This window comes from Canis lupus, chromosome 12 (genome assembly GCF_048164855.1).
Source record: "Canis lupus baileyi chromosome 12, mCanLup2.hap1, whole genome shotgun sequence".
NCBI classification, from domain to species: Eukaryota; Metazoa; Chordata; class Mammalia; order Carnivora; family Canidae; genus Canis; species Canis lupus.
Window position 1 is genome coordinate 26691697 of NC_132849.1, and position 27197 is coordinate 26718893.

At 44.1% G+C, this 27197-nt stretch overlaps 1 protein-coding gene across 2 annotated transcripts in view; it reads left to right on the forward strand.

Annotated features, from left to right (window-relative positions):
• SMYD1 (SET and MYND domain containing 1) overlaps positions 1-27197 on the forward strand; it is a 37358-nt gene that overhangs the window by 7846 nt on the left and 2315 nt on the right. Inside the window, exons 2-8 of one of the 2 annotated variants that reach the window (XM_072770130.1) lie at positions 6496-6672; positions 10826-11039; positions 11962-12092; positions 14086-14124; positions 17031-17220; positions 23859-23951; positions 26037-26200. In XM_072770130.1, coding sequence (XP_072626231.1) covers positions 6496-6672; positions 10826-11039; positions 11962-12092; positions 14086-14124; positions 17031-17220; positions 23859-23951; positions 26037-26200 — 1008 coding nt within the window. The remainder of the gene's footprint in view (positions 1-6495; positions 6673-10825; positions 11040-11961; positions 12093-14085; positions 14125-17030; positions 17221-23858; positions 23952-26036; positions 26201-27197) is intronic. The other variant, XM_072770131.1, reaches the window with a different exon arrangement.

The window sequence follows — 27197 nt, forward strand, 5'->3', positions numbered from 1 at the left end:
AAGGAAAGTAGAGTGGAAGGAACAAGGAAGGAAGGAGAGACAGAATTTAAAATATTGTAAAATCCTCTGGGTTTTTCTTGAGGGATGGGGTGTTCTTAAAGACACACTCCCTTCCCCTGGGTTTTTGAGGGGAGAGCTGCTGGCAGACTGAGTTTTTTAGCAGTCCAGAAAGCCCGTGTTGGTTCAGTCCTTTCTGGCTATATTTTTAGAGGGCTTGTCCACCTTACAGGCACCTTCTCTTTGCATTTATCTATCTAGTAACTGATTATTTCCATACAAGGAGCTAAGCAGCAGCAGCCCTTCCAGCCTCTTGACTCTGACAGATGACATAACCCAGGGCAGGGCTGCAGAGCAAGGAGTTAATGGGGACCCACTGGCCAGGGCAAATCATGCTCAGGGCTGGAGGCAGAGCCCAAAGTGGGCTTTGATGGCTTCCTCTGTCCTCTGTTCTGGGTGCAGTGGCAGACATAGGGAATCCCTATAAGAATAATTTCCCTGGTAGGACCGTGGTCACTATTCTAAAGGGTTGTTGTGAAGGTTTAACAAAGGGGAATTGCATACAACATCTCTTTGAAAATTGCAGAGCATTGTGAAAGTGGGAGTTAATATCCTCTGTGGGCACTGGAAAAAGAGAAATGGAACTTCTCAGAGGTCATCTGGCTAAGCCTGGCTAAGCCTGGCTAAGCCTGGCTGGAAGAAGCACCTTTCTCTTGGAATCCAAAAAGTGGGTTTAGGACTTCCTGTCTTCTGGATACTCTTTCTCACTGGGGGAAGTAAGAAGGAAGAGAGGTATTTTTGTCAGAGAATTACCTGCCCCTCCTGCAGGGGTTCTCCTCTAGCTGGGATGTCTTCCTTGCTGGTGGCTGCCTGAGAATTAGTGGATCCTGGAAGAAAGCAGGAGCTCTGAGATCACTTGGCCCAACTTCCCCATGTGACAGATGGGCAGGTGGACCAGGCTGACAGCTATGGAGCTCTCATCTGGTGCAAGGCTCTTTGAGCTGGCTATTTTACATTTCATTTAATCTTCAAAATCACTCTGAGAGTGGTGGGATTTTCTTTGTATTTTCTTTTGCTTGAATTTCTTTTTTTTAAAGATTTTATTTATTTATTCATGAGAGACACAGAGAGAGAGGCAGAGACATAGGCAGAGGGAGAAGCAGGCTCTGCACTGAGCAGGGAGCCTGATGTGGGACTCGATCCCAGAACCCCAGGATCACGACCTGAGCCAAAGGCAGATGCTCAACTCCTGAGCCACCCAGGTGCCCCACATTTCTTAAAATAGTAAGCATGTTTCATTGAAAAGTAATATTCATCTGTCTGAAAGATTTCAAAATCAAGGTGTTGTTATTCCCATTTTCACCTAAGGCAACAAAGGCTCAGAGAGTTTAGGGTACTTGCTTGAGATCACACAGCTGATAGATACTGGAATCAGGAGCTGAACTCAGCTCTGACTCCAGGTTTCATCTTCCATAATCCTTGTCCTGTCACCAATAAGGGAGGTGGAGAGCAGAGGGACAGGATTTTTTTTTTAAATTAAACTTCCCCTTCCTGCCTGCCTGACACTTTTTCATGCATATCCCACTAGAAGGAGCAGGTTTGCTCTCATTTCTACATTCTTGTTGCTCAAAGTTACAGCTTAGTATCACCCAGGAACTTGTTAGGAATGCAGAATCTCAGGCCCCAGTCCAGACCTATTGAATTGGAACCTGAGTTTTAACAAGGTCTCTGGTGATGTGTATGTACATTGAGGTTCGAGAAGCCCAGGTCTGCTTCAAACACACACTCCTTCCTTCTCAGTTCCAGCCTCATGGCTAAGCCTTATTGTCAGGTGAGGTGATGGAGAGAAAGGGCAGCTTCATCCCAAGGAGATCTAAATTAGGAGATAACTCACAATGCTTTTCACCAGGATTTAAAACTTGACTCTAGGCCCTAGCAAAATTGTAGAGTGGATTATAAAACAAGTGTGTGAGCCTGTAGAAAATAGTTTGTATGGTTTAGTGTCTGGCGTCTGGAACTCACTATGGGTTCCTATAAGAAAAAAAATCATGCCAAATTAATCACATTTTCTTTTTATGAAAAGCAACTAAAAATTCATTAGAGCAAAGTGCAGAGACTCTCATGAGACATTGCTGAACTGATAGCAGAATTGATTAAAGGTCTGAAAATTGATTGTATAGTGATTGCAGACGTCTCTCCATCACCCAGTCTGGGGTGAAGCCTTTACACTGCAGCAGAGGAGCTCTATCTCCAATCTTCTTCTGGCCAAAGTGGTTGTTAGTAACTTGGAAGACTCATATGAGGACCTTCCCACTAGAATTTTTTGTGGACATATTATAGCTATAGTTCATAGCACATAGATTATTCTATAATCAGGCCCCATTAGAAGTGTATTAAGTCAGTTCATGGGATCCTGGAGGCAGGCTCCAGGATAGATGTATAGTCTCCCTTTGAGCCAGGCTAAGAAAATTTGAGCTTCATAGACAACATGGACCAAGGAGAGGATAATGCCAGAGGTCCATCCCTGGGGCAGACAGTAAGGGGGTGTTGCCTTCCCAGAATTTAAAAACAACAATAAAACTAATTTTTAAAAACCTGACTAAAAGATTTGGTTTTTATTATCACCATACACCAGCAATTCTATACAATGTCAGGGATAAAATGCTCTTCCTTGGGGAAAAAAAATTCTACATTGGTCTCAGGTCAAAACAATAGCTGTTGCATAAACTTCAAATTAGCACATTTTAAAATCACATATCCCTTAATAAACATTATATTCTGCCTTGAAGTTAATCCAGAGGACTCTCAGTTGCAGTTGCATGGTTAGCCCCTAACACTTGTGCCCTCCACTGCCTGTTTGTTGCAAAAGCAAATTATTATGATTCTTAAATACTTGAACTTGCACAGGCCGTGGTTCATGTCTTCAGCCCTTGTGCTACTATCTCTTCCTGAAGCTTAAATATATTAGAAATAAGCAGAGCGCATAAAGATGAAGCAGCAAAACTTCTGTTATTCTAGGTGACCACCTGGAATTTGTGGTTCTGTTTAAAATGTGAAATACAGTGTGAGAACAGTAAAGTGTAATATTTGGTAGGTACAAATTCCAGTTTCCCCATGAAATATGTCTACGAATGTGAATATATGTGTACAAATAAAAATATGAGGATATTATGCTTGAATATTCTAAAAATTACTAGTTTGGGTGTAAAATGGTAGAGCAGTCCCGATAGGGAGTGGTTCCCTAATGGGCACCCCTAGAGCAGGTAGGCATAGAGCTCTAAAGGACAAGTCACAAGTGACAGCCAGCATGATCGTGTTTGTTTGTTTGTTTGTTTGTTTGTTTTTTTAAGATTTTATTTATTTATGATAGACACACAGAGAGAAAGAGGCAGGGACACAGACAGAGGAAGAAGCAGGCTCCATGCAGGGAGCCCGACATGGAACTCGATCCTGGGTCTCTAGGATCATACCCCTGGGCTAAAGGCGGCGCTAAACCGCTGAGCCACCAGGGCTGCCCTGATTGTGTTTGTTTCTAACTCTCTTCTCTCTAGACCATTTCCCTTTCTTTCCTGCCTTGGGTTTGTATTCCTGGTCCGGGGCTTGATACCCTAGAGGTGGGCGTCTGCTCCTCCTTCCCCTTCTGAACCTAAGACTTGGTCTCAGCCTTGCAAATGACTCAAGCCTCAGCATACCGATGTAAGTGATGACAGAATGAAAGTTCAAAATGATCTGGACCATTTGGAATACTATCAGCTAGGGTTCAAGGGGAAGACCCACTTCAGGTTAAAAAAAATTCAATGTCACGCAGAAATTTTAGGCTCACTGTCTTGGTCATGGTGATGGTTTCACAGGTATGTGTATATGTCAGTGTCTATCAAGTTAAAGATTTTAGAAATGTATGTCAGTTATGCCTCAAAGGTATTTTAAAAACACAGCATCATATGGACACATGGAGGGAAGCTCTGACTTGGCTACAGCACCTTTAAGAAAACTTGGGAGGTTTTAATGCCTAGATTTGTAACCTGATCTTAACTGTGAATTTTTGAATTCCATTTATTTATAAATGGGATTCACAAGTCCAGATCCAAAAAGTGTGAATAGTACCACACCTGGATACCATATTCTGTTCTGGGCACCATAATTATAAAGCACTATGAACCCTCATCTACCCTTGAGAGGCCAGGAGACAGAATTTGGAGCCTCATGGGGATCCAGATTACTTGAGCTCTTCAGCAGTTCAGTCTGTGCTGATGATTTTCACATTCCTGCCAGAGAATGCCATCTTGACTTGAGGTGGATGTGAGAAATTCATAGTTCCCCATTTTTAGGGGTTTGGAGATTCCACTAAATGGTCAGGGTCCCTGCCCGTGTGTTCTGTTCTACTGGAGCGCTCATGGCAAATGACCTTCACAAGCAGGGAATACCCTCTGTGGCAGAGCTATGATGGGCTGCAGAATCTGCAATTCTAAATATGCTAGTGTAAGTCTACTCTTCCTCTCTCTTTGGGAAAGCTTAAGGGATGGCATGGGAGTGAGGAGACATTAGTATGGGGATAACCTTAAACTTGCTCTGAACTTACAAATAACTACTAACTTTCCATGCCTATCAGCACTTCATGATTAATAACAAATTATTAGCAAGGTGTCTCACAGTAGATGAGGACACAGCAGTTTGTTAAGGTAGCCACCCAGAGACTGAACACTGGACTTCAGGAAGCCCAGGACCTAGCTTGCAGCAATAGCCTGTGTAGTGCCCTCAGTTTGGCTCTCTGTCTCTCCATTTCTTGATGCTGTCCTAGGACTACAGGGCCTAGCTTTTGGGCTGATTCTTGAGCCTGATGCCCTAGCATTGGTTGCTGGATCTTGCTTGATTGTCCTGATGTACCCACCTTCCTTCGGCTGTAGGGACCCTCTGTGGGTACATCGGAGACCAGAATGAGACTATTGAAGAGACTGGGAGTGTTTGATGTAGACAGGAGAAGTGAAAGGGAGTCACAGCCATGGTCTTCAAATTCTTGAAGCACTGACCTGCCCAGACATATTCCACAGGACAAGCATCCAGAGAGCCAAATTAGATGACAGGAGTATGCTTCTCGGGAAGACACATTCGAGCCTATCACAAGGAGGAAATCTGCCACAATTAGGACTGGCCAACAGTGGACTAACTGTTCTTGGAAGCAGTGTACTCTTCTTCACTATGGGAATTTTAAAAGGCATGGTCAGCGATGGACACAGGGATTTCCTTACTTGTATGTTTTATTGAAAGTCCTTTCTTCAGGCTCTAGAATTGTGTGATTTTAAAAGCCCCTGTTTTCCTATACTTTTTTAAAAAAGATTTTATTTATTTATTCATGAGAGACAGAGAGAGAGAGGCAGAGACATAGGCAGAGGGAGAAGCAGGCACTCTGCAGGGAGCCTGATGCAGGACTCGATCCCGGATCCTGGGATCACGCCTTGAGCCAAAGGCAGACACTCAACTGCTGAACCACTCTGGCATCCCGTTTTCTTCTTTTGAGATCCCTCCTTAGACTGTAAACTCCAGCATGAGTTTACATACCCCATTTTTCCCCAGGGATCTCAGTGCTTCTGTGCACACTCCTGAGCTTGTTTTCATCATTTCTTTGCTCCAGTGGCCAGGATTTCTTTTTCCCACACTGCAGAGATATTGGTATATTGTGCATCATACCAACATTTCACTCACTCTGGGTGTCAGGTTATGTCTTGAAGTACGTTTCCTTCATGCTAACCTATGCCCTCTTCTACCTGAAAGCCGGCTCTAAGCTGGGAGACACAGCTCTCTCTTGAGAACACTGAGGGCTGGAAGCATGGGGTAAGGAAACTCCTCTTTGTACGCCTCTCTCCATCTCCCATTGAGTGGGCAGGCATGATCTGTGTCACTGCCCCTTGCTCCCTGAGCCAGGAGAATACAGTGGATAACCTCACTTACATCAGTGATCTCGTATTATTACTCTTGCAAAAACACACAGAACTGTGACATGTATCACAATGCAGCAGACCCCATTTTGTGTAAACTGTATCATGTTTCATGTTCCATCATACTGTAGATAGTTATGAGTTTTATTCTTTGGGGAAAGGGACATAACATTTCAAGAATGAGAAAGTCATGTGACACAGAGTTCTCCCTCCCATGCCATGGAGCCAATGACCTGTGGCTTTTGGCAAGGGGACCATGAAGAATTTCTACCCAGTCCCTTGGCCTGGAAGACTTCCTGCGCTTCTCAAGTGTCTGTTCCAGTGTGTTACAGGAACACCCCATGGGTCTGCTCTCATAGCGTCCTCATGTAGGTTCACTCGCTCCTCTGGTGGCTTAGGTATTCTCAGTGCCTACTGCGTAGGGGTCATAAATCTATACTTACTGAGTTAAATTGGAAGGCTTATATGAAGGGTGCAATAGTGTCCCCCACGTAGGGACCCAATATCTAGTGTGGTCCTTTATTGCTGTGCCACCCCAATCATTTGTTTCTCCTTCCATTTCCAGCCTTGTTAACTTTGTGTGCCATACCTGCTTCAAGAGGCAGGAGAAGCTCCATCACTGTGGACAGTGCAAGTTTGCCCACTATTGTGACCGCACCTGCCAGAAGGATGCTTGGCTGAACCACAAGAATGAGTGTTCGGCCATCAAGAGATATGGGAAGGTTCCCAATGAGAATATCAGGTCAGAGCGGGGCCCCGGGGGTGGTCCTTAGAATTCCCAAATCAGGCGGGGAAGGCCTTAGTGACAAGCATTTCCAGGTCCAAGGAAGCTAGGCTGAGCACAGATCAGGGTAGAGTCTCAAAGAGACTGGAGAGGGACACTACTGTATCTGGGAGCTCATCTAGAACTGGGTGTGTACAGCAGACATTCCAGTCCATAGCCACTGGCTGGAGCTGGCTACAGATATGTTCTCAATGGTTCCCTAGTGTTTAAATTTTTTTTAAAAATTTGTTTTGCCAATGTTTAGAAAATTGGGAAATTCCACATTTAAAAAATTAGGATTTCTGGTTTCTCTTGAAAAAAAATCTGAAGATTTGGCAAAATGAGCTAGAGCTCAATAGCAGCAGCTACCTTTAAAAACTACAGTTTTTTTTCAAAAAAAGGTTTTATTTAAATTACAGTTAGTTAACATACAGTGTAATATTAGTTTCAAGGGTACAATACAGTGATTCAGCAATTCCATCCATCACCTGATGCTCATCACAAATGCCCTCCTCAATCTCCATCACCTATTTTTTCCATTCCCCTTTGGTAGTCATCAGTGTGTTTTCTATAGTTACACAGCAGTGTATCTGCAATCATCAAATTATGGCAGCAGCCCAGGTGTCCATCGACTGATCAGTGGACAAGGAAGACGTGGTATATTTATATATATATATTTATATATATATATTTATATATATTTATATATATATATTTATATATATTTATATATATATTTATATATATAAATATATATGAAGGAATATTACACAGCCATGGAAAACAATGAAATCTTGTTTGCAATGACATGGACAGACCTATAGTATACTATCCTAAATGAAATAAGTTAGAGAAACATAAATACAATATGATTTCACTTATATGTGGAATTTAAGAAACAAAACAAAGGAGCAAAGGGGGAAAAAAAGAGCAAGAAAAAAGGCAGAGCTTTTCAAGTCACCATATCCTACTAGTCCCTGGGTGCTGTACACCATCCTCTGTACTCATTATATGAGAAAGGCATTTGCAATAGTTAGTGGTGTTGCTAGGTGGCCATGGCCAGAAATCTGTGTTGACACAACCAGGTAGGGCCACAGGTCTGTGCTTAGGAAGTGAAGATCAGGGGAGATGAGAAAGGTGAAATTGGGAGCATTTTCACTGGGTGTGTATGGTGCAAAGTTAAAGACAGAATGGAATCATCATATCTTATTAATTTTTAAGAAACCACAAAGTGAAATGGCTTTGCCAGCCTCCCCATCCTCCTTAGTTCCATCTGTTGAACAACTGCTTCTTTTTAAAAAGTTCTTTTGTAATTTTACTTTATTTTAATTTTTAAAACATTCAGTTTTATCAAGGTATAATTGACATATAAGATCATAAGATATTTACTTATTTTTTTAAAAGATTTTATTTATTCATTAATGAAAGTCATAGACAGAGAGAGAGAGAGAGAGAGAGAGAGAGGCAGAGACACAGGCAGAGGGAGAAGCAGGCTCATGCAGGAGCCCAATGCAGGACTCGATCCCAGGATTCCAGGATCACATCCTAAGCTGAAGGCAGACGCTCAACCACTGAGCCACTCAGGCGTCCCAGATTGTAAGATATTTAAACAGTACATCATGGTGACTTGATATATGTGTACATCGTGAAAGGACATCCCCTATCTAGTTAATTATCACATCTATCCCCTGACATACTTATCCGTTTCTTTTCAAGTGAGAACATTTATGTGTTACTCTCTTGGAAGATTTTAATTATACAATACAGTGTTAACAAGCTACAGTCACCATGTTTTACCTTAGATCCCCAGACCTTATTCATCTTACAGCTGAAAGTTGGTGCTTTTACTAGCCTCTCCCTGTTTCCTACACTCCCCAGACCCTGGCAGCCACTTTTCTCTGTTTCTATGAATTTGACCTTTCTTTCTTTCTTTCTTTCTTTCTTTCTTTCTTTCTTTCTTTCTTTCTTTCTTTCTTTCTTTCTTCCTTCCTTCCTTCCTTCCTTCCTTCCTTCCTTCCTTCCTTCCTTCCTTCCTTCCTTCCTTCTTTCTTTCTTTCTTTCTTTCTTTCTTTCTTTCTTTCTTTCTTTCTTTCTTTCTTTCTTTCTTTCTTTCTTTCTTTCTTTCTTTCTTTCTTTCTTTCTTTCTTTCTTTTTCTTCTTTCTTTCTTTCTTTCTTTCTTTCTTTCTTTCTTTCTTTCTTTTTTCTTTCTTTCTTTCATCTTTCTTTCAAGATACCATATATAGCTGATACTATGCAGTTTTTGTCTGTGTCTGGTTTGTTTTGCTAGTATAATGCCCCAGTAAGGTCCATCCATGCTGTCTTAAGTGGCAGGATTTTCTTCTTTCTCATGGCTGAATAATATTCCAACATGTTTTTTACTACATCGCCTTTATCCTTTCATCCATTCATGGACACTTAGGTTGTTTCCATATCTTACCTCTTCTGAATCATGCTGGAGTAAACATGGAGTGCAGATATCTCTTCATTATCCTACTTAGTTTTTAAAGCCCAAAGTAAACGTTACCTTCCGTGATGGGGAGCTCACTCACTTTATCTGCATAATCCCAGTTGGTAGTTTCTCCCGATACTGAGTTGAAATCTGTTACCCATTTTTCTTTACTCTCTGAGCTTTGGGACCATTTCCCTAATATTTACAGGTAACAGACACCCTACCTGAGCCTTATTTTCTCCAGTGCTGTCCTGTGGGGATACCTGGGTTCCTAAGCACCTGGGATCCCCAGCAGGGCATCTTTCCAGAAATAACTCTGTGATCCAAATGGGAGCAGAAGTGGGCCTGTTCTTTGCCAAGGGAGCCCCTTGGGTACTGGATCTGCCTTGGGTCACCAGCCCCTCGCAGGTGCCTGGCCAGCATGAATTCAACGAGTAGCTGAGAGTTGCCAAAATGTCCCTCAGTCAGAGGCTTCATCTTGTGGGCATGGGCTGCCTAACAGTTAACAAGGGGACCCTCACTGTCCTCAAGGTGAAGTGCAGCCCTGTCTCACACTCAATGCCCTGTGCTCTCCAGGGCTCCCTCCTGTCCCACCTTGCGTCCACTCCTCCTCCAGAGCCCTCCACACCAGCCAGGCCAGCCCCTCCCTGTTTCCTGCATCTGCTTAGCCTCTGGCTGCCTCCAAGCCTTGGTTTACACTGTTTCCCCACCTAGATCATCTTTCCTACCTCTCTCTTTAATCACTGAGACTAGGGATCCCTGGGTGGCGCAGCGGTTTAGCACCTGCCTTTGGCCCAGGGCGCGATCCTGGAGACCTGGGATCGAATCCCACGTCGGGCTCCCGGTGCATGGAGCCTGCTTCTCCCTCTGCCTGTGTCTCTGCCTCTCTCTCTCTCTCTCTCTGTGTGTGACTATCATAAATAAATTTAAAAAAATAGTGTTTTTTTAAAAAAAATCACTGAGACTATAATTAAGTTCACACAGATGTGGACATCCATGACATACCATGTCACAGGATGTGCATTATCCCTCTTGGGGATAAGTTCAGGGAGTTTCAAATGAATTGCCCGGGGTCATGCAGTAACTGGAAATGGACTTAAACCCAGGCGTTAGACTCCTTCACCAGTGCCTATCTCAGTGAGCCATACTATCAGGAAAGACCCAGGCTGTCACACCTCAGTGTCCCCAGACCCCTTTCATGGTCTCATAGACCCCATGTGACTTGGTTCCTGCCCACCTCTCCACCTATATTTGCTCTCCACTCCTCACTCCCTGTGCTGCAGCCACTTTGGTCTCCTTGCTGTTTCTCCATCATTCTTCAGGGTCTCTGTACTCACTGCTCCTTCCCTATGTGCACAGAACCAGCTCCTTCTGTTCATTCCATTTTCAGCTTGAGTGCTCCTTCTTCGTGTTACCTCCCCTGATCACCTTGGCTTCCCTTCCCCCAGCCAGTCTCTCTTGTGAGACCCTATTTTACTCTCTGCATAGCACTTAACACTCGGTTTCAATTATTATCTTTTTAACTTGGGTCTCTCCCACTATAAAAAGCTCCCATGATAAAAGAGATTCCATCTATGTAGTTCCATCTATATAGTTCAGCCTGGCATGCTGTAAGTCCTTAGCAAGTGTTTGCCAAATGAATGGATGCACTGAGACCTCCCTAAACCTGCCCCTCTCCACAGGCTGGCGGCCCGCATCATGTGGCGGGTGGAGAGAGAGGGCACCGGGCTCACAGAGGGCTGCCTGGTCGCTGTGGATGACCTGCAGAACCACGTGGAGCACTTTGGGGAGGAGGAACAAAAGGAGCTACGGCTGGACGTGGACACTTTCTTGCAGTACTGGCCACCCCAGGGCCAGCAGTTCAGCATGCAGTACATCTCGCACATCTTTGGCGTGGTATGATTCCTCATAATGTGGCAGGGGCAGGATTGGTCAACCAAGAAGTATTCAGAGGCTGCCAGGTGGAGCGGGGAGGGGAGGCTGAGAGAAGGGCTAGAGAGGACAGGGGAAAGTAAAGACCTTTCATACTTTTTCTGCCTTTCTGGCCTTGCTTACTAGAAAGTCATTCCTACCCTATTGGAAGCTGGCATCCCCACACACAAACTATTTGTTATCTCCAAGCGGTAGATTTGGATGGAAATTTACCTTCCTGTTTATCGACATTTTCTACTTTTTCTCCTGTTCATATTGAAAATGAAGACCCAGTCACCATCCCTTATTGCTCACCAGTCACTTTGGAAATGAGACCATTCCTTTTCTCAGATATGGCAGGCAAGATAATGGAGAGCCTGGAGTCATGGGCTATGGACATTAGCGAAAGAGAGGAAGGACTTTTGGAGACTGCTGTCCTGGAGCAGCAAAGCTGGACCTCTTGTAGCCATGAGTCCAAGAGGTGGGGGTAGATGCCTATGGATCAGCAAGCTCAGGCCATATAACCCACCGGCTCTACACACACAGAGTAAAATAGAGCAGGGCACAGAGAGAAACCAAGGTAGAAACTGGGGAAGATTCATGTGAGACCCAGACACAAGAAAAGGGGGAGACTCCTCAGAACCAACATTTCTGTCTTTGGCCTTTGTAGAATACAGCTACCCAAAACTTCCGAGGTGGCTTTGCATTTTAACAAGTATGGTGCTCATCTTGAGGGTCCTTTGGAGTGACCTAGAGAACAGGAGATGAACTGTTTTGTTGCAGACTCTCTAAGCATCTCCAGGATGAGATTGAGTCTTATATTTTCTTGAACTTTCAGCAGCCAAGGTGGTGTTCTGTCCCTGACCTATGTGTGTCAACTTGCTCTTTCATCTTTTTCTCTGGGTAGATTAGCTGCAATGGCTTCACACTCAGTGACCAGAGAGGCCTACAGGCAGTGGGTGTGGGCATCTTCCCCAACCTGGGCTTGGTGAACCACGACTGTTGGCCCAACTGCACTGTCATATTCAACAATGGCAAGTGAGTATGTCTTTAACTAAGGATGGTGTGATGGGGATGGGGAGACCTTATGGCATTTTCTCCACTTGGCCTAAACCAAATTATGGAACGAACTAGCATGAATTTTGACGGGGAAGTTTCATTCTAGAGTCATTGTGGATAGGAGAAAGGTAATGAAGAAAATAGCAAAGACTTCCACATGGGTAATTTCTGAATCTTTGCATATTTCTTGAGGCTGCCTAGATGTGTTAGGTAAACCTCTGACTACTATTTTAAAGCTCGAAGCCTGAGATTATCTATCTAAAGGTCACCACAGAACAGCACCAGCTGAGAAGGTGCTTGGCAGGAGCATATATTAGTCAAGATCCCAGCAGAAATCAGAAGGCACACTCAGAGTTTACTCAAAGAGAATTTAATAACAGGACAATCTACAGAAATAAGGGTAAAGTTTAAGAAACTAACAAAGAATGGTGAGGTGTCCAGAGTCTAGCAATAGTATATAACCATTATGACCTCTAGACTTAGACGGGCAGGTGTACTGTACTATTTCTGCAGCTGGTGAGAGTACAGCCATGGGAGAGGTTCCTCTCTCTACTCCCCATCCAATAGCTTGGCTGTACTAGTAGCAAAAGCAGCCACTGCTGGAACCATTGCGAGGATGAGAGGGAGCCAGGAGATGAAATACCCCAAACTCTCTCTCCTCCAACCTTCTGATTTCCTCCCATTGGCCAAATTCCAACCAGAAGCCAGAGAACAAATGACCCAGGGTGATGAAGCCCCTTAGGGGCCAAACCCCACCGCCACCCCCTACTCCAAAGGCACAGATCAGGGGACAGAAGGACAAAGCATGTGTCTTGGGGGTGGGCACAAGTGGAGAAGTCAGCAAACAGGAAGAGACCCTCCTTTTCCATGGCTCAGGGCTGGGGAGATTGGGGGAACGATGCCTAAGCAATATTACTTATTTTGCTCTTAGAGAAGAGACAAGCTTTTATGACAGATGCAAGTTAACTCCAAGCCATGAACAATGAGCAGGTTTCCCCAAAAAACTTGCTGGAAACCAGAGACCATGGTTTCTGGTTCTCAGTCAGGAATCAAGCCTAAACCCCAATCTAGAAGGGACTCTGATTCTCCTTTTCCTTCCTGTTTCTGGAAGCAAGGGCCTGTATAACACCAGGCACTCAAGCAGGTGAGAAAGTCACTGAAGACAGAGAAGTTTATTTGGGACCAAGATGATCATTTCCCCCCAATATTTGCATTTCCCTTCCTAACCCTCTTGGGGTCACTGGCATGACTGAGGATCAAATTCAGCCACATATGGGGCTGGTCTTTCAAGATGCCATTCCTCCAAGCAGTGGTGACCCAGGGCTCCCCTTGTTGGTATGTGTGACAGCCACAGGAACCTAGGAGCTCTTTCTTCAGATCATTTCTGGCGTCTGCTCTGGCTTATTTGCATCCACTAATTTTGAGCAGCCACATTTTACCTGGCTTCTTGGCTGTTGTGCAAGAGAAGGTGACTTTGCTGTCATGGCCTAGCTGCCTGCCATAGTGGAAAGAACCAAATTCTAACCCCAATACATTTTTATACTATCTGTGTGACTTAACCAGTCTCCATACGCAGTTCACATAGTCCCCAAGATAGACATCAAAGAGGCAACACTTATTTGGCCAAGGTGCTTGTTAATGGTATAACAATAGCATTCCATTACATTTTTTAGCACCTACTTTTAAATGCACTGTCTCATGGCAGTCCCATTACCAGGTACAGGTTGAGGACACTGAGCCCAGGAAAGGCTGAGAGGACCTTTGAACCCAGAACTTCTCATTCCAAATCCAGTGCACTTTCCACTATACCAGCCTGTCTTGTCAAGTAAGCCCCACTGGAAGGGGCTGGGATAAAAAGGTGGTTGGATGGCCAGAGCTTTGATTGCATCAGCTGGAATGCTGTGCTCCCTCTTAGCTGTACTGATGAGCCTATGGTAATGATTTCCATTTGGGTGTCTGTTTTGTCTTTCAGTCATGAGGCAGTGAAATCCATGTTTCACACCCAGATGAGGTGGGTCAGTCCTCGCCAGCATCCCTGCTCCTCTGACCCATCTCCCTCACTTGCCTGGTTTGCTGGGGCCTCCCCTTCCTGAGACTCCGTGGCTGCTCTCTGGCTGTAATGTCCTTCTGCACCCCAGAGTCTCATCTTGTCTGAATGCTGTATTTTAAATGCATATATATGAATCATTTTGTTCCTCACCCACCCACTCCCTGCTGTGCCTTTGCTTTTCTTTTGCTTTCTTTGCTTCTTTTCTTTCCCATCTTTCACGCCTTACTTCTCTCTCTCCCCCAACTCCAAAGCATGACGATCCCTTCTAGTCCACATCACCTTAGCAAAGCCCACACTGTCCCTCAAAATCCTGCTTATCATAAAAATAAGGAGTGCTGATATTATTGAACTACTAAAGGACTGTGTTTGTTTATAACTCCCAACTTCTCACCCAGACTGGCTTCTGAAAATAGCACCCATAACTGTGATATTTTTGATAAATATTTATTCACAGTATTCTGTTTACTGATTCTGGCCAACTAGTGGTTTAGGTTAGATTTTGCCTTGACTTTTCTTAATGACAAATTAATGGCTCCAGATGGGTCTTTTCTCAGGCTTGGTTTGAAAGTACTTGAAATGCTCTTTGGATTAAGAACAAAACTCTGTGTGGGAGTTAGGTCTTTGGGTAGGCAGGGGTAGGAGTGGTTGGTGCATTGGAGTCTGTGTTGACCTGCATTGCACATGACTTTGGATGATTCCCTTCATCTTCTAGGTGTTTGGTTCCACATCTATAGAGCAGAGGTCAAGATGAGACATCTCTAGGGACCTTCCTAGTTCTAAGTCTCTGTGACTCTGGGCTGCATTTCTAATCTCTCCAAGAAATGCTTAAATAAATTGCTTATGTGTGGCTCAATTAGCTGAACTCTAGAATTGTAGGGCATTAGAGATGGAAGTGGGAGAATGGAGTGGAAGTCACCCCTGATCCTGAGTTCCAACTAAGGTAAAAATGGGGCTTGTATATTTTCATATTTAAGTGACTTCAAATTAATTTGGTTTTGAAAATTCTCTAACATGATTGAAATAATTTGAGATACTCTGAGACCTTGCAAGAATTGGCTGAATCATGATGAGAAGCAAAGCTACTAGAAATCCTAACTCAGCTGGCGCTGACTCACTGTTGAATGTCATGATGGAGCTGTGCCTATAGAAGGGTTTGGTGGGGGCAGAACTGCTGACTTGTCCCATAAGGATCAGATGCCAAAATCCACACTCAACACTGGCCCAGGAGTTGTTCACATGGAACTATTTAGAATACTGGCAGTGCTCTAAAATCAAGGGCTTTGATCTTTCCTTTCTTGAGCATGGTAGACCTGGGAGGCAGACTGAGGACAGCCCAGGGAGAGCAGTATGATGAGGTGAAGCACGAATGGCACTTGATTTCTGATCTGTATTGTTGCCAAAGTGCTGTGGGACCTCCAGGGAAATTCCTTCCCCTCTCTGGGTGGCAGCGCCCTCCCTTGTGAAATGGGGAGGCTGATCCCCTGCAGCTGGGACTGTGAGAATTCTAAGCAGAGCTGTGAGGACATTCACACAGCCCTTCACCCCCTCTCACCATTTATTACTGCAGTAACAGCTGCTATCCCAAATTGGGGTGGGGAACAAAAGAACAAAGTCCCAAAGGCATATGAACAAGCACTGAGACTTTGCTAGGCTCTCTATGAATTGTTTGTATATATATTATCACATTTATTTGACATGTCAGTGTACCCCAATTTGGGAGAAGGCTGTTTAACCTCAAGTGGTCACCTCAGATGCTTGGACACACATGTCCCTGCCCATTCAACAGTTGCTTGCTTGGTTGTCACTTCAGAGCACATGGAAGGGGCTGTCTTTTACCTGCTGTCTGACTCAGGCTTTCTGGGAGGTAAACAGAATCTGTCTGCAGATGTTTTCCCCAGCCCTGTGCATTGTGCCACTCATTCTTATGGTGATGGCTTTCCACTGGGCAGTGAGGAGATCCTGGGGAGATATAAGAGGATACCTTAGGATCCAGCTTGCTGGGCTCATTGGTTGTTTTCTGGAGCTCTTGGGTTCCCTGTGGAGGGTGCATGGCTGAGAGGCCCATGGGCCGATCTGCTTGTCTGACTTAGCTGGATGACAGCTTGCAGTGGACTTTTGTCCTCAGTACCTTCTGTATCTCTTACTTGGTAAGGTGATAGTGCTGTAGGTAATTGGGGAGGGTCAGGTCTAGGCTGGAAGGGGATGGAAATGCCATCTGTTCTTGCTAACCACATTTAACCAAAATCCATGTCCCCCAGTAAATACAAAAGTGGACAACGCAGCAGGCTAACAGAGCCAGCCTTTGTTTATTTGCTTCTGTGATCTCCAGGCATGTCTCCTGACATAATGTAGGCCAGAACCAATGGACTGAAAGACAGGGGAGCAGGGGCTTAAAGTTAGACTCAGAACGGGCCACGATTGTGAGCAACTGAGTGTATGTACTTCTCATGAGAGAGTGGCCTCCAAACTAAGCAAAACTACTATCGAGTCTTCTCTTGTTTGAATCTTTGCTTTATTGTTTCTCCCTTCCTTTGTTGCAGGCAATCAGTAGCTAAATGTACAGGGGTAATTGCAGGCATAGAAGCTAGGTATAGCTTTGTGACCAGGCCCAGCCCTCTCTGGGGAATCTGCTGAATTGGATTTCAGAGCAATTAACTGAATGGAGAAGATTTGTTTACAATGAGTAGAGCAGGATTATCCAGACAACTATCCTTTAGATCACCTTTCCCCTTTTTGGGGGGAATGGGAATTTTCTTGGAGTGCTGGTGGAAGTTGTCTTTGAGACGCAACTCCTTGACACCTTGAAGAGCAGAAACCCCACTCTAATAGCCCTGGATCTGACTTACTCTTTCTTTTACCCTCTCTAGAATTGAGCTTCGGGCCCTGGGCAAGATCTCAGAAGGAGAGGAGCTGACAGTGTCCTATATCGACTTCCTTAACCTCAGCGAAGACCGCAAGAAGCAGCTAAAGAAGCAGTACTACTTTGACTGCACGTGTGAACACTGCCAGAAAAAGCTGAAGGATGACCTATTCCTGGGGGTGAAAGATGACCCAAAGGTAGACGTAGCCCTGCTCCTGGGCTGTTTGCACTCATCTTCTCCAGGAGCCGGCAAGGGTGGATTTCAGAGCTAATCAGTGCACCCTGGCTGTCAGTTCCCAGAGAACCAGCCTGTACCTGTTGGAAAGTTGCTATGGGATGGGGGACAGAGCATTGATGACAGGTCCCCAGCTAGTGTCCTGGGGCTACCACTTGCCAGGAGTTTTCTTTGGAAAGTTGCTCAGTTTTCTCATCTGTAAAATAGGAATGATGGTGTCCACAAGAAGGGGTTGCTATGAGGATTGAACAAAATGATATATGTAAAGGGAGAGGCATAAAGGGTAGGCACTGAGTAAATTTTAATTTCTCTCTTTGCCCTTTTGCGGCTAATGCTGAGAATTTCATATATTGAGACCAGATAGGCAAAGGATTGGTTGCCTGGCTATCATAAATGTACTCCTAGTCCCCTGGAAATGAGTAATGTAGAGATGGGGCAATGTGGAGATTGGTTAGTATGCTTCACTCCTAAGTAGCTTGTTGACTCTTTGATGGTGAGACTGTTGAGCGGCTGAAGGGTTACAGAGGGCGATGTCAGGAGCTCAGCTAAGCTGAGAGAGAGCCCAGCAATGGTATAAACAAAAGGCTAGACCTGGATTCCTTCTGTTCCACTTTCCCCCAAGGGTCAGGTGGATCAGCACAGATGTGGTGGTCTTCTCACTGCTGAAGGGCTCAGAACAAAGAGTTCCAGCACTTTCATGGACCCCGAGGTGGGGAGGATGAGGGAGAGGGTGTGAGGGGAAAGCTAGGCATGGAAAAGTAGTGAGTACTGAGTTAGAGAGAGTCTCCAAGTTTTCCTCCTCCTCCCTTGTAAAGAGGCCTCTGGAGGTCACTTCAGACCTTTATCTGAGGTGACCAAGGCCTCGAATAAAGAAACCAAGGAATAAAGACCCCCTGGCTAGGAATGCAACTGTGCAAAGAAACATGAGCGGCAGGGAGCACCTGGGTCCTTGACTGGACTGTCTTCAGAGACTGTTGGGAGGGCGCTTTCCCCCACAGGCTTGCTAGGTAGAGCCTTTGTGATTGTCTGTGGTCAGGTCTGTACATGTAGGTTTTTAACCGGGAGCTGGACTCCTCTGGGGAGGCTATCCAAGCACTTCTCTATAACCCACAGTGCACCAGTGCATTTAAGATACAAATACACAAATATACTTCTTAATTAACTTCTGCATCCTGTGTGTGGGCAGAAATTTGTCTCTGATTAGAGCAAAGAAAAACTACAAGCAAAACTGACTTCTAGGTACAGATGGTGGGACTACTGTCAATTCATTACTCAGTGGTATTAGTGCTAATGTTCAGGTAATACTATTTCCCCACTTGGTTCATTTCTTTTGTTCATCCTCTGGCCAGTCTAGACTTTTTTTTTTGCCACTAACTTATTTCTTTTAAGATTTTATTTATTTATTTGAAGAAGAAAGAGATATAGCACAAGTAGGGGTGGGAGTGGCAGAAAGATAGGGAGAAGCAGACTCCCCACTGAGCAGGGAGCCAGACATGGGGCTTCCGGGGTCATGACCTGAGCCCAAGGCAGATGCTTAACTGACTGAGCCACCCAGATACCCTGCCACTAACTTATTTTTATTCTTAATATATCATTTTTTAAACTCTTTGCCCAAGAAGTTCTACTTCTAAGAATTTACCTAGCAGAGTTACTTCCATATGTGCACAAAGACATGTGTATAAAGAAATACATTGCAGCATGGTCGAGAACAATTGAATAAAACCTAAATAACCACCAATAGGGAAATATTTAAATTAAATTACCTTGCAGTCACTAAAACTTATGAGGCAGATTTTTGTGTACACATATGGAATGAACTCTCTTCTTGAGGGAAAAGAATTAAGAAGCCAAAATTGCCATGTGCATTAGTTGACTTGGGCTTTCATAACACAGTACCCCAAAGTGGGTGGCTTACACAAAAGAAATGTATTCTCTCACAGTTCTGGAGCCTGAGAGTCTGAAATCAAGGTGTCAGCAGAGTTGATTTCCTCTGAGGAGTGTGAGTATACTCTCATAGTTCTGGAGCCTGGGAGTCTGAAATCAAGGTGTCAGCAGGGTCAGTTCCCTCAGGGGGCTATGGGGGAGGGGGAGGCTCTGCTCCAGCCTTTCTCCCTGGCTCTCAGATGGCCATCTTCTCTCTGCCTTTTCATGTCTTCCCTCTGTGTATCCCTTTTTCTTCACTTGGTATTCTTTTTATAAGGACACCAGTCGTAATGGGTTAAGGGCCCACTCTACTTCATTATGACCTTATCTTAACTGATTAAGTCTGCAATGACCTAGTTCCAAATAAGACTGCATTCTGAGGTACTAGAGGTTAGGACTTCAACATATGAATTTGGGGAAGGTGCAGTTCAACCCATAACACTGAGTATGCTATCATTTATAAAAAATAAAAGGACAACCTCTCTCTCTCTCTCTCTCATACACACACACACACACACACGCACGCACACACACACAGATCCATGCACACACATGCCTGTGTAAGCATAGTCAGGCTTGATACAAACAGGAGGAGGAGGGGAAGGCTGTAAGCAACAGATCAATGATGCTTGGTGTGGACATGTTGAGAGTCACCCTTCCCAGGCAGTTGGGAACCAGGGGTTAATATGGGCTTTTTTTTTTTTTTTTAAAGATTTTATTTATTTATTTGAGACAGAGAGCACTAGCTGGGGTGGGGAAGTGGAGGCATGGGAAGGGCAAGGCAGAGAAAGAAGCAGACTCCCCAGTATGCAGGGAGCCCAATGCAGAGCTCCATCCCAGAACCCTGGGATCATAACCTGAGCCAAAAGCACATGCCTAATCAAGTGAGCCACCAGGTGCACCTAATATGGTTTTTTTTTTTTTTTTTTTTTTTTGTAGGAACAACCTTCTTTTCACAGAATCAAAGGTTTGGTATTCCAGGTATATTGGCATGTCTGGGCAGGGCACCAAGCACAGTACCATAGGAGTGACAGGAAAGAATAAGCTCCTGTGTTCACCCTCAGCCTGACCTTCTAGAACCTGTGGGATAACGTGTGTTTTATGGCAAGCCAGCCAGTCCACCTTCCTGATGTGTGGCCCTGAGTATTTGTTTCATATCTTGTTCCCACCACTACTTTATTTTTAATTAAGAGACCAGACTCTTTTCTCCCTTTCAAAGTTAAATGTATATTATAACCTGGATAAAAATCAAAACCAAATATTTTTAAAAATTAGAAAATAACACCAAAATGTAGAACATTCCTCTCAACCATAGCTTTGGAGTCTCCTTGTTTAGATTGCTGAGATTTTTTTTTTTTTTTTTTTTTTTTTTTTTTTTGCTTTCCCCGGTCCTTACCCCTGGTTTTCACAATAGGAAGCTACTAGTGTTTCAAGGTTGGGCACCAGCATCCCTCTTTCACTCTTCTCTTCCTCTTCTAGTCCCTCCCCCTCCAGTGGCTCCTCCCTTTTGGATGACTCCTCCCCCTCTTTTGACTTCTCCCTTTCCTCCTCTAGTCGTCCTCTGGTTCCTCCTCTACTGGCATTTCCCCCTGCTCCAGCTCCTCACTCTTTTCTTCCTGGTTTTCTGTTTACTTTGTGCTTCTAGGGAGGGGAGTCTCTCTCTACAGGGTTCCTTAAATCCTATCTGCAGATCATGTTTTCCTCCTACCTTTACTCTTAAAAGTGGAGCCAAATGGAGCAGCCCCATTTCCTTTCTCAGAATAGCTTTATCACATATTGCACATGTAATTAACAACCTTCTAGCCAGGTTGTTTTGAGAATCTTGGCAGTTACCTCCTTGAAAAAATTTGATTCACTTCCAAAGCTTGAAGTAACACCTCTTCCTTACAATATCAAATTGAACTAGACTTTTTATTAACATCTGATCACTTGGTATTCTCCAACTCTATCCGGCAAGCTACTGATTACTCCAGAAGATTCACTATGAATTTTGAGTTTTAAAGATATTGGAACTTACAGTAAATTAGAGACTAGTGGTCATAAGCTAGATGTGATTTTATGAGCCAATTTTGGGGCAACAAACTATGGATGACACCAGAAGTCTAGGATTGACAGATTGGTGGTATACCTCTGGATTACCAGTTACAGAGCTCTGTCTTACCAGTTATGACCAGGTGAGACATGGGCCCTCTCTCACTTAGGCGCTTGATTCAAATGAGTTTAGGAAAGAGAATCTGCACTTAAATGACTTGTCTGAAGTCAAGACAAGGTCTGAGTTAACAGAAGACTAAGTAGTACTCTGGGGCCAAATGATAACCAGTGGTCAAGACAAAGGTTAGGTCCGGAGCGAGGCCTGTGAACAGGAGTCACAGCAGTGGTGGATGCATCAATTGTTGGAGTCAGGCCATGTGACAAGTATAGGTAGATATGCAGAAGGACCCAGGGAGACTAAATGCAGAAGGAAACAAGGATAGTCAAAATTGTAGGGCTATCAAGAACTCCGCAGAAGCTGAAGTAAGTGAGGTGGGTAGAAGAATAAATATAAGGCTTGTTCTTTGGAAGATCCTGACCCAGAAGCAAGCCATCCTGGCCAGGAGCCAGGAGCCTCTCATACTGCAAAGTGGACACTGCAGAACTGGCTCAGGACAGCTGAGAGACTGAGGGAAGAGCCTGATCCATCCATTAAAGTAGTGTATTTTTAAGAGAATCCATCCATTAAAGTAGTGTATTTTTAAGAGTAGTGTATTTTTAAAGTAGTGTATTTTTAAGATACCCATCCTCCTGTTACTTGTCAGTAGTTCAGTGAAGGTGACCTCACAAAACAGTGTCAGTGGCAAATCTAAATGGAGCCACTGAACTCAACTCCTTATAGTGAAAAAGTTGGAAAACTGGAAAACTGGTTAGATAAATTATTCTGGCCTTTATACAGTGGAAGACTCTACAATTATTGAAAGAGGTGATATATTTTTATATTGATATGGGAAAATATCTATATTTACTGAGTGAAAAAAACAAACTCAAGGCAGAAATCTGGTACTATTCCAGTTAGAAGAAATATTTGGTGCTATTGGCTTATACATACATGCATGTGCACACCTACAGGAATGCAGTTCAGCCAGCACATACTGATAAGGCCATAAAAGACGTGCTCTTTATGGTATCTGTTCTGATTGGTCAGTGTCTTTCCTATATCAGTTGTTAAATATTTTCAATATTATTTCTGTATATATACATTGGAAAATGTTCCTCAAAATGCTGTGTTCATCTTTGGGTGGATTCCAGGGATTTCTATTTTTTTCTCCATGCTTTTTTCATATATTTTAATTTTTTACAGCTTCCATATGTCAGTTTTATGGTCCAAATAAATAATAAAGTTATTTTCATTTTGGAAAAAAGTTTTATCAGATTTGCCTAAGCAAAAAAAAAAAATATTCCAGAAGAATTTCTGATATAGATGAGCATAGCAAATAAATTTTTCTTTGGACATTGAGAAGTCTGGAACTCTTTCTTCAAAATTATAATGTCCTCATGGGCATTTTAATTAAGGTACCTCTTTCCCTGAAATATTAAAACCTCGTTAAAAAAAATGAGATCACGGGATCCCTGGGTGGCGCAGCGGTTTGGCGCCTGCCTTTGGCCCAGGGCGCGATCCTGGAGATCCGGGATCGAATCCCACATCAGGCTCCCGGTGCATGGAGCCTGCCTCTCTCTCTCTCGCTCTCTCTGTGACTATCATAAATGAATAAAAAATTTAAAAAAAAAAAAATGAGATCACTATAGGGGCACCTTAGACATCTGACTCTTGGTTTTGGCTCAGGTCAGGATTTCAGGGTCAGTTCAAGGAGCCTACATCAGGCTTCTTGCTCAGTGCAGAGTCTGCTTAAAACTCTCTCTCTCTCTCTCTCTATCTCTATCTCTATCTCTCTCTCTTTGCCCCTCTCTTCCCCAAATAAATAAATAAATCTTTTAAAAAAATAAGATAACTAGACTGCTCTGGCAAATGCTGTAAGCCTAACAAATCCAGATTTCAGAGACAGATGACAAACTCATGATATAATTTGGTCAAGACAAAGAAATAGGAACTGGATGCTAAGATACTTTGGAAGGATCTGAATGCCCACAGCCATAGGTTTCCTCTTTAATGAACTCCAATGGCAAACTAGAGTAGGATTTTTTTTTTTTTTTTTTTTTTGGTCAAGCCATAGGCTTCTGTTCCCAGACCTGTGTTGGTCAGTATTTAAATCAGTGAATTGAGTGAAGACTAAAATGCAAGAGCGTGCCTGTGGAACATGTGGTTAACTTGAAGTAAAGAGAAACAATGGAAAATATTTTGAGTGATAGAATGAAAATACAAAATGCCAGAGAAAATACCACAGAGATCAATGTTAGATTCTGCCTTGGGGTCCAAAAACCCATACATAAGCATAAGGTAGAAAACAACTGGCTGGCAGCAAGGCTCCAGAGCTTGGTCAGTGAAAAATGCACATGAGTCAGAAGCATGGTGAGGGAGCTGCAAAAGCTATAGGGATCTGGAGCAACATGTACAGAAATGAAACATTCAGAATGAGGACGGCATCACTCTTGCACGACACTGAGTGTCAAAGATGTCAGCTATTCAGAGATGCAATGGGTTTCTTTGTGAAGAGGTCTCTAAATCACTGTCCCTGTCTTTCCCAGCCCTCTCAGGAGGTGGTAAAGGAGATGATACAATTCTCCAAGGATACACTGGAAAAAATAGACAAGGCTCGTTCTGAGGGTCTGTACCATGAGGTAAGAATTCATTTTCATAGGGATGAGATGGGGAAGAGGGCAGAAAGGTTCTCTGGTAAGCGGGGGAAATGGGGTAGGGTGGAGATGGGGAGGCTATCAAGCAGGTTGTTCTTCTTAGGATATCCCTTGGTTTGGACTCCTCTTGCCCTTAAGCCTTTAGCACCTCTTAGATAGATGTGCTCTCAAGTGATTGTTCAACCTACTGATACTGTGTCTGAGGAGAGCCCAGGCAGACTGACAGGGGTCCCTGGGGGATCTGTGATTTCTCAGGTTGGCATCAGAGGTGGAGAAATGGAGATGGCATGTGGATTGGTTTCTTTTTTGCAATTGAATGCATACCCTGGTAACAGTTTTCAGTTCCTACTAACTGAGCATTCAACCTTGGCTCTCAAAGCAATGGGAGTTGTCAACTGGCTATACATTAGAATCACCGAAAAATCCTGATGCTCAGACACTGACCCAGGACAACTTTACCAAAATCTCTTGGGGTGGACCCAGAGATTAGGATTTTTAAAACTCTCAGGTGATCTCAGTGGGCACCCAAAGTTGAGACCCACTGCCAAACACTGACCTGCAGAGCATTGCATCAAATTTACCTGGGTAGCTTGTTGGAAATGCACAGTCTTGCATCTCACCCCCTCAGATGTGATTCATCCAATCTGCAACAGACTGTGAATCAGTATTTTGTTTCCAAGCTCTTTAAAAACAACTCGGGCTTGTAGCTGGGTTTGGAAGCCACTAAGGCAGGGCAATGTGAGAGATTAATTTATGTTTATTTCTATCTGCTTTTCCACTATCTTCATCCTTCTCATTTACTCATTCATTGCACATTTTCAAACCCCGAGTGGGGTGACAACACAAGACATGCTCCTTGCCTCCCAGGGGTTCTCTCAGATGGAGAGACAGTCACATCAATAGAGTGTTATTGTACAACATGGAAAACCCATGTCAGAGGCATGGCATAGAAGCTGGAGCAATTTGGAGGGCTCCACTGGTTCCATTCCTCTGTTTTCTCTCCTCTTTCTCATTTCTCCTCCTCCGTTCAAACGTACCGGGGCCAGGTGTCAGGTTGGACACTGGCCCCATGGGTTTAAGAGGATTGTCTTCAGGATGGATTGATTGCCAGCCCACATTTTGTCACATGGGGCTCTGGGAGAGTCTGAGAGCAAAATTAGCTTCTGCTCATTTGAAACGGAAGGCACTGTATGGCATTTCTTCCATGGCAGTGGCAAAGGAAGAAGAGGAGAACAGAGAACAACTAAAATCTAGAGACCATCTCACTTTGGTCTCACTCACCTAAGCCTATGTGTAAACATGAGTCAATCAGGGAAGCCTGACTCCAAGCTAACACGGGTCAGGCTCATCTCATTCCTCACCAGGACCAATGCAACATCCTCCTGGGAGCCTACCTCTCTGCCAACTCATCTTGTACACTTCCATTGGGAAATGATTGTCAACCTTACCGTGCATAAGGACCACCCAGGGGTTTATTTGAACTATGGATTCCAGGGTCCCTCATCCAGATATTTGGTTTCATTTGGTCTGGGGTAGGGCCCAGACATTGCTGTTTTTTTAACAGCAAAAGGTCTCCAGATAATTCCAGAGCCTGGCTAAGGTGGAGAATCACAGGACTGATGGTTAAGATAAAATATGACTGCTTAGCTTGAATTCTTACTCCATGTTTTACTACCTATGTGACTTGGCAAAGCACTTACCCTCTCTGTGCTTCAGTTCCCTTATCTGGCAAAATGGGAGTACTAGTAGTCCCTATGTCATTACATTGCTGTGGGAATCAATCAATCAGTCTCTCCCTTTCATAACTCTCTGCTACTTACTGACTGATGATGAGAACGCCTCGCTTTGGCATGTCACCCATATCTCACACCGTTACCCTCCTCATCCCTACACTGTAGAGAAATAGGACCATTTTGCTCTTCAGATCACAAACTACTGCTTTTACACCCCTATCAGCAGTGTCCTCAGCTTTAAAAGAATGAGTGTCCAGTGTCGTGATGATGCTCCCTTATGTGAGTGCAGGGCGTGTTGTGGTGCAGTGGTAATGGACAGGTCCTGTGTCTCCTCCAGGTGGTGAAATTATGCCGGGAATGCCTGCAGAAGCAGGAGCCAGTGTTTGCTGACACAAACCTCTACACGCTGCGGATGCTGAGCACTGTTTCCGAGGTCCTCTCCTACCTCCAGGCCTTTGAGGAGGCCTCGTACTATGCCAGGAGGATGGTGGACGGCTATATGTAGGTAGCAATGCTGGGTCTCAGGAAGTCTCCTGGAAATGTGTCTATTCCAGGGATGGTAAATAGATGGCACACACACTGCTATCTCTCCCTCCTGTAACCCACAGCAGGCATCAGGAATTGGTCGTGGTCCTCTTTATCTTTACAAATGAGCCTTTTTACCACAGTGCTCCAAGCATAATGACCAAATCATCAGGGCTGGTTCCTGAGATGAAGCCTATCTGTCATCCCTGGTCTTTCCCAAATCCTCCAGCTCATCTATCACTTGGATGGCATCTTCTGCTTTTGGTTTTCTTTTTCTTGTTTTACAGATTTATTTATTTACTCATGAGAGACACAGAAAGAGAGAGAAGCAGAGACATAGGCAGAGGGAGAAGCAGGCTCCCTGCAGGAGCCTGATGCGGGACTTGATCCTGGACTCTGGGATCACTACCTGAGCTGAAGGCAGCCACCCAACTGCTGAGCCACCCAGGCATCCTGCTTTTTTTTTTTTTTTTTAAGATTTTATTTATTTATTCATGAGAGACAGAGAGAGAGGGAGGCAGAGACACAAGCAGGGTCCATGCAGGGAGCCTGATGTGGGACTTGAGCCCAGGATTACACCCTGGGCTGAAGGCAGGTGCCAAACCGCTGAGCCACTCAGGTGTCCCAATGCTTTGGGTTTTCTTACGGCTAAGTCCACCTTGATTTCAAGGGCTTGGAAAGGTATGTCCCCCTAGCAGTTAGCACAGGCAATCCTGCAACCTTTCTTTTATTAAAATAAAATAAAATAAAAATAAATAAAAGAAGTGTCAGGCATCTTTGCTTACAAAATGCAAAGCCCTCGCCTTCCATGTCTATATTGGCATGTGACTTTGTATCTTTGGCTCTTTGGCCAAAAGAGTAAGTTGGTACAAGCAGGCTCTTTTTTACTTTTTTTTTTTTTTTTTTTTTAGAGAACATTACTCATATATAAAAGTCAGGAAAACTGTACAATATGCAGAAGGAAGCTCTGTTA